The sequence below is a fragment of the Lipotes vexillifer genome, unplaced genomic scaffold, assembly GCF_000442215.2.
Source record: "Lipotes vexillifer unplaced genomic scaffold, Lipotes_vexillifer_v1.1 scaffold232, whole genome shotgun sequence".
Taxonomy (NCBI): Eukaryota; Metazoa; Chordata; class Mammalia; order Artiodactyla; family Lipotidae; genus Lipotes; species Lipotes vexillifer.
The window spans coordinates 89,017-97,046 of record NW_006793997.1 but is presented as its reverse complement, the minus strand read 5'-3'; the positions used below and the strand labels follow the sequence as shown (position 1 = coordinate 97,046).

Genomic DNA, 8,030 nt, shown 5'->3' with positions numbered 1-8,030 from the left:
TGCTGAACCTCTCTGTGCCCCAGACCCCTCATCTGAACTAACTATATAGTGCATGTCTCATGAAGTTGAGGAGAGGACTAAAGGAATTAATGGTTTAAAGTGTTTAGAACAGGAGCAGAGGCACTGTAATGCATGCTGTGCTGCTGTTTTTCTTGCCATTGTCCGTTTTTTTCAGATCAGAATACCCAAACTTAGAGAGTTAAATTAAACTGCCCAAGTGAAGTCTAAATCTCAATGAGTCTGAGTTCTTAATATTATGCCACACATAATGGATAGATGTACCAGGAGACTTCACCTTCAAATCCGAATTTCTGGCTGTACTTGAAATGCTGGAAGGTCTGGCGGCCCTTGGGCAACATTCCCACTGGGCAATAACTGACAGGCACTGAGTCGAGGCTGTTCTGCTGAGTCTCCTCCTGACCCGCTCCACTCGCTCTACTGACCCTGGGCACTTCACCGGGTAGCTCTGCTCCCCTCACCTGTGCAATATCTCAGATTACACTGCGGAACGCCCTCCAACCGGTACACATAGTACTGGCCCGGGCAGGCCTTCACCAGCACCTCCGTCTTCCAGAGGCAGCAGTTGCCACTCCAATGGGCACAGGCGATACGGTTGACGATGCCCTCCCCGAGGGTGGGGTGGGTGCCATTCAGCCACACAGGAGCAGCCGTCTGGCAGTGGTGCACGGGGACGCAGTCCTCCGGCATCCTCACTCCTCCGTCTCCCACAAATCGGTACCAGCCGTGCATGTCACTGTCACAGTTCTCGACTTCTTCCACATTCTCTGTGCTTCGGGAGGGTTCATCCAGTAGGGTGTAATTCTGGCAGGGGTCAAAACAGAGCTGCGCCTCTGGGGTGCCTGGGGCTCCACACTCCAAGCCCTGCTCATAGGAACTGGTACTGGTGGGGTTTCTGTAACCTGGAGAGTAACAGTATGCTTAGGTTTACAGAGAAACCCCAGAGCCTACAGCGTTTTTATCCCCGACACACTTTGTTTTGGAAATGCTAGGGGCCCCAATGAGGACAAGCAGAACATGATCCATTCATTGACCACCAGCCCTCATCACCTTGGGGTCAGAATAATCCTGAGGCCTTTGTGTGGTACATTAAAGGCATTAAGAACATCAGGGTCATTAAAATGAATAAAGTAGAAATGAAACTTGTCAGAGCCCATTGCATTCCCAGAAGTAACCATAAATTTGTTGTACAGTCTTTAGACCCTTTCTATGCATATGTTTAAAATACAGTTCTTTTTAAATAAAAATGGGTCTAATGCTGTAGAGCTTGTTTTTTTCCACTTGCATCTCTCTCTTTCTTTCTTTCTTTCTTTCTTTCTTTCTTCTTTCTTTCGACATCTTTATTGGAGTATAATTGCTTTACAATGGTGTGTTAGTTTCTGCTGTATAACAGAGTGAATCAGCTATACGTATACATATATCCCCATATCTCCTCCCTCTTGCGTCTCCCTCCCACCCTCCCTATCCCACCCCTCTAGGTGGTCACCAAGCACCGAGCTGATCTCCGTGTGCTATGCGGCTGCTTCCCACTAGCTATCTGTTTTACATTTGGTAGTGTATATATGTCCATTTCCACTTGCATTTTTTACTTAATATATCATAGACATTTGTCCATTATCAGTAGATGAAGATCTAACACAAGGTTTCTTAACCTCAGCACTGTTGATGTTTGGGCTGGATAATTCTGTGCTGGGGGCTGTCCTGGGCACTGTAGGATGTTTAGCAGCATCCCTGAGCTTTTCTTACTAGATGCCAGGAGTACTCCTCCCCGAAGCTGTCTCCAGACATTGCCAATTGTCCCCTGAGAAGCAAAATTACCCCCCACTGGTCTAACAGGACCATTTCTGATTGCTGATCTCATGGCTTTTAACAGATACAGGGTCTGTGATGTGTGAAGAGGCAGACAAGTAAAGCAGGGGTGGGGTGGGGGGCGGAGGAAGCCACAGGCTGCTCAGTCTGGATTTAAACCCAGCTCTGTGCCTGCTGACTGGGTGACCTTGGCAGATGGTTTAACTCCCCTGAGACTCTTCTGCAAAACAACACCTGTGAGCTAATGGCGCCCAAACTTCATCCATTCCCATGCCTCAGGTCATGATGTTTGCCACACGTGTGTCCACCTGTCCTACTATTTATTTCATGTGGTGTTTCTTTCAATGACTCTCTTTATAAATTCGTTTCATCCTAAGGAATAATAGCTGTGATAACATAGGTATGATGTACTAGTTATTTTGTTTAATACCCATGAAGAGAAGTATATATAGCTATCAAAAAAAATTTTTTTTGGCTGTGCCCCTCGACATGCAGGATCTTAGTTCTCTGACCAGGGATTGAACCCGTGCCCCCTGCAGTGGAAGCTCAGAATTTCAATTACTGGATCACCAGGGAAGTCCCCCAAAAATTCTTTAAGAATTTCTGCACCCTCACAGTCATTTTGGGATATGCATGCCTCATTTGGGAAAATAAAGCTTTAAAGCATTGTTGGCTGGTTAAATGAGATAGTAGGTGCAAAATGCCACACACAGCACCCGGGGCCTAGTAGCTTAAGCTAGTTCTCTCCTCTAGTTCTGATATGTTGAATAGTGTGAGTGCCTTAATGATGAATTAAGTATATCCTACCAGGGTCACATCACATCCCTTTTTTTTTTTTCCCTGATGCACAAGCTACTTAATGGGTGACCGTGTGCCCAGCACCTTTGCGCTGATTGCTAGGGCTCTGTCCATCCCCATAAAGCTGGGATCACATTAGAGGGAATTTTTAGAAAAGAGATTTTCAGGCCTTGCTTATGTACATGCTGTTTTAAAGAAAGGAGTCATTGCACTTGTTATTCTTGGATTATTTCCTGCACACACTGTATTTTCCCAAGGGAGGCCATGAGCTAAGTCCCTCTAGCCCCCTCCACAGGTGACACGGGCAGAAATTTTCACCCTTGTGTTGAGCCTGAGAACCCTTCCTACAAGAATCTAAGATGCCCAATCCATGGATCTTTGGAAGGACCACAGAGAGATCACTAAGCCTAGTCCTTTCATTTTACAGATGAGCAAACTGACTCGGAAGGAGAGGCGCTTGCCAAAACAAGGCTGCCAGGGTGATTCGTGTCCTCATGAACCCTGGGCTCTCTGATCGCCCCCATATCCGGACACGGGAAGTTATGTTAACTGGCTTCCACTGTCCTCGAGGGGGAGTTTCTGATTTGACTCTTTGAGAGACTGTGACTGGATTCCAGCTTCTCTCATCTTGCTTCCCTCGACTTTTGGCTTCTGAACCTTTGCTTTAGTCATGCCCCGGTCTCCTCACTGACCCTGAAGCACCTTCTCTGCACTTCCCTGCTCACTCTCCAGGTATTGCAGGGCATCTGAGATGCCAGGTGAGCAGAGCACTCACCTTGCTGCTCTGTAGATGCCAGGGTCAGAATGCAGGAGGCCAGGGCCAGCCACAGGACAGGAGCCATCCTTTCCACGAGCTGAGGCATGCCGTCACTCAGTGGCCCGCAGATTATCCATGCAGCGGGGGGCGTTGCAGGAGGGAGAGACCCAGATACGATCAAGGAGACAGAGGTTGTTCCCTTGGGTGCATGCAAGGGTAAGAAGGGAACTCACATCAGTTAGCACGTGTACTAAGCCCCTTACATACCTTAGCTCATTTAAGGCACCGAACCACCCTCCAGGGAAAGTATTATTATTCCTCCCATTTTACAGATGAAGAAGATGAGACTCAGAGTAAGTTAATCCCAGAAATACTTATTGAGCCCCTCCTATGTGTAAGCACTGTGCTGGAAGTGAAATAGCTTGCTTAGGCCCATATTCTTAGAAATGGACCGATGGCTTCCTTCATGAAGGGCTGTATTGCTTTAAAGCAGGTGTGACTTGAAGAAAGGAGGTGGTATAACAGGAACAGGAGACTTGCCAAATGGGTGAGATTGACAGTAAGAGAACCAAAGGCAAGCTTAGAGCCAGCCAGGACTGCAGAATGTCCTAGAAGGTCTCAGGGTAGTTCCTACTCAGGTCAAGGTAGTGGCTCTTGGAGACTGGATGGAGGGGGGCGGGTGACGGTGCTATGAATACCTACAGACAAAAGTAACGGCTTCCCTTTCTCAGTTCTGTGCATCAGGCACTGTGCTAAGAGAGCCCGAAGTGTCCTCTACGTGTGTAGATGTCTGTGAGGGTGAGACCATGTCAGACTGAGCCCAGTCTCGCTCCTTGCACAGTGTCTGACGCACAAGAGTTGCTCGATAGGGGTTTGAGGGATGAATGAATAATAAACGGGGAGGGAGTGGATAGAAACAAAGAGCTGTGAAGAGCCTGTCAACACTCAAATAAATAACACTTCCTCTTCTGGGAAACTCTCCTCAAATGCAAAAATCTTTGGATAACTTCGTACAGCCTCTGGAAGACTTCAGTTGAAGATAGGGGTCTGTTTCTGGAAGGGATAGCGTGAATCTGTTACGAGAGCACCCGGGACTGGTAATTCTTAGAGATAAAATCCCAAGTAGAGGCCTGTCTCCTCGGTGGGGTGTCCAGGGACAAGGGTGAGGGGCATCTTTAGCCCTGGAGCAGCCAGCAGGTGCCTGGAGTCATGGCTGAACTGGACATAGAGTGATATCTGGAGCCCTCGACAAGGGCCAGGGTGCAAACTCCTTGCTGGGTTCTGAAAGCTTCCAGAAACAAACAGCCCTAGCAATTCCAGTGAGTCAAGGGTTGGGGAAGGCCCCCAGGATCAGGAGAAAGACTGCTGGGGCTTGAAGCAGGACTTACCTGGAAGTGAGAACACAGAGCATTCCTCCTCCTTCTCTGGCCATGGGAATGCAAGCCTGCTGTGGACTGTCCTTTTATTGCAGTTTCACACCCATGTGGCTCTCCACGATTGGTGCAGAGGTGTGACTGGAGTTAGCCTGCCAGGCATACACTGGCCTGGTTGGGTGCAGGTAAGATAAACAATTTACCACAAAGGATGGTGAAGGAAGGCCCCTTTGTTCTCCCCCCCACCCCCCTTCATGTAAACCCTTCCAGCAGTCCCTCCTTCATGCAAATGCTTCTCTATAAACAGGAGCAGCATGTACTAAATGCTGAACACACTGGGCGCCGCTGAGTGCTTTGCACCCATTGCTTCTCACATTTAATCCTCACAATAAACCAATGAAGATGGTACCATATTTATTACCAGAAACCAAACGCTAATCAAAAGGAAGGATTTGGATATTAAAGGATTAACATCCAAAGGGAAGTGGAGAGAAATCAAACACACACTTGTTTGCGCAACAGATTTTCAATTGTACCCTGCGTTCCTAGCTGATCACCTTAAAACACTTCTGCTTTTGTCTGGATGCCACTCAGCTTGAAGTCAGTTAGAGCAAGGGAGTAAGGAAGGAAGCGGGGGATGGGTGTTTCTGATTTTTGGCCCATAGAATCTACCCAACTTCAGATGCTCAATGCTGAGGAGTCTGGGAAGGGCCAATCAGGGGATGTGTGAATCACGGACTAGCAAAGGATAGCCCATGCCCTTGGACAAGATAAGCATGAGAATAACCTTTTGGTATGTGGGTTACCCTAGAGATTGGAAGGTATAAAACTGAGAAGAAGCTGAAGATCTTGGACTTTTAAATTCCAGGCTTGGACCTGGCTTTTGTGGCAAGGTAGGTATTGCAGAATTAACAAAAGAGTCACAGCTTTCGCAGAATAAATAGCCATTGCCTTTTCTGTGTTACTCTGGGACCCTTTAAGGAGCCAAGGCTACAGGGTCGGGGAGCACGGGGGTCTTGGTGTTGGTAAGACCTTCCAGGAAAACCTCAGCATGGACAAGGGAGAGATGGTACAAGCCACCTTCTCTACTCCTAGTGCCTTTGGAGAAGCATCCCCTAAATGTGAAACTTAGAACAACTACAAATGCTGGATTCAGAAATGCATCTGAGCCCACAGAATAGCCCACTGATCCATTCACTTTGGCCAGGTACCCACCCTAATCTCCCCTATGGCCACTCTCAACCTTCTCCATCCTTTTAAACAGCCTTTGCAGCCATCGCTACTCACTTTCCCCACGTCCTCCATTCTCAGCAGGTGTCTTGCATTCTGCCTCAAGAAAATTTAAGTCATCACACTTGACCTCACTCAACTTTGCGTTCCCTTCCCCCTAGAAACATATAAATATCTACCTCATTTTCTAATCCCTCCCCAATTTCTGATAAGGTGATCTTTCTGCTTTTCAAAGTCAGTTCCTCCATCCCTCTCTGACTTCTCCATTTCAATCTGAGGCATATGGCTAAGGTTGCCCTGCTAAGGTCATCTCTTAAGCAAGTCCACTGGGCATTTTTTCTGGCCCCTTGTCAATGGATTTTTCGCTGCTTTCTTCAGGCGCTCTGTATTTCCTCGACTCCCCTGTGCCAATTGTTTTCTGGATTCTCCTCTACCTCTCTGGATACTCGTGCTCTATCATTATCATTATCATTGTCATCATAATTATTCTCTTCCTCCAGCTGTCCTTGAGAATGCTGGTAGGTCCCATTTTTCTTGTCACTCCACGGACTTACCCTGGGAGGTGTCAAGTTATCTCATGGTTTCAAGTACCATCCACAGGCTGGTGAGTTCCAAATCTGTATCTCCCTCCCTGACCGCTCCCTTGAACTTCAGATCCGCCTACCCAGATGCTTGCTGGACTTCTCCACTTGGACTGAGATGCTCGAGGCACCGTGAACCTTAGCAGGTCCAAATCCTAACTCATCAATTCCCCTAGATCTCACCCTACTCGTTGTATAACCTATCTTAACCAATGGTACCACTGCTCACCTGGTCACCCGAGCTGGAAACCTGGCTCCTTCCTTTCTCCCTCAGCCTCACGTTTCCAATAATCATCAATCTTTGAAATATTCTTGAACCTGTCCTTCCTTCCTTCCTCACCCCCACGTCATCAGCCTTAATTCAGGCCACCATCATCTCTTAGGAGGGTGATTTTAACAGCTGCCTAATGGGTCTCCCTGCTTTCATTCTTGTCCCCTTTGATTCTGTTATCTCCCTGCAGCCAGAGGCCACAGTGTCACCTCTCAGCAATATGCCCGACCCACACACACACTAGGCCTCCTGGGATCTGACCCCTGTTCATAGCTCCCAGCTCATGTACAGATTTTCCCCACACACTCTATGCTCCAGCCTTTTTGTTGTTCTCTGAACTCGTCCCCCTCCACACCTTTCCATGCGCTATTCCCTCTGCCTGGATTACTCTGTGCCCAGCCTCCTACTGCTTAGCATTCAGGTTTGCCTCTTCCAGGAAGTCCTCCCTAAATTCCCCGGACTTGCTTGTGCTACTCCTCTGTGCTACTATGCCTCTCTGGGCTGATTACGGTCACACTCAATTACCCACTAACGTATCTGTCTCCCTCTGAAGGCCCTAAGATCTTTGTGGACTTGGACCCTGTCTTTGCAGTTCTAATCAGCACCTAGTAAGTACTTGTTGGGTAAACAAATGGACAGAAATCACGGTATGTATGCTCAAGACCCTTTCCTGTGTGTAATGCCTCAAACTTATGGTGCCCAAGTCTTACTGAGAGCTTGGTGGAAAGACACAAGTTCCTGCCTCAGGGCCTCTGCACTTGCTGGCCCACCGCCTGTAATGTTCTTCCTCAGATTATCTCCCTGGTTCATTTTCTTATTTCTCTCAGTTTCGGCTTATCAGAGAGACCTTCCCCAAGCATCGTATGTAAAATAACACCCTCATTGCCTTATTACCCTCGTTTCCCACCCCCTCCCTTCTGAGTGCTTGTTACCACCTGACATATCACATAGCTATTGTTTACATGTATCCCCCTTTTAAACATAAGCTCCTTACCAGCAAGGGCTCTGTTTTGATCACTGTCAGTTTCCCTGCTACCTATAAAAGCGTCCGGCCTTGAATTTATGCTCAAAATCTCTGTTGAATATTGAGTTGAATAACTATCTGATAGCAAACAAAAAAGGAAAGAAAGGGCTTCCCTTGTGGCGCAGTGGTTGAGAGTCTGCCTGCCGATGCAGGGGACACGGGTTCGTGC

The 8,030-nt window shown here is 47.7% G+C and overlaps 1 protein-coding gene across 4 annotated transcripts in view; it reads right to left on the bottom strand.

Annotated features, from left to right (window-relative positions):
* Positions 1-3,606, bottom strand: part of GP2 (glycoprotein 2) — a 15,086-nt gene extending 11,480 nt beyond the window's left edge. The window contains exons 1-3 of one of the 4 annotated variants that reach the window (XM_007466915.1): positions 3,401-3,488; positions 480-920; positions 377-385 (exon numbers count right to left, since the gene is read on the bottom strand). In XM_007466915.1, the coding sequence (XP_007466977.1) occupies positions 377-385; positions 480-920; positions 3,401-3,488 (538 nt within the window). Of the gene's footprint in view, positions 1-376; positions 386-479; positions 921-3,400 lie in introns of all 4 variants that reach the window. The other 3 variants (XM_007466914.1, XM_007466917.1, XM_007466916.1) reach the window with 3 other exon arrangements.
* Positions 3,607-8,030: the final 4,424 nt, after the last annotated feature.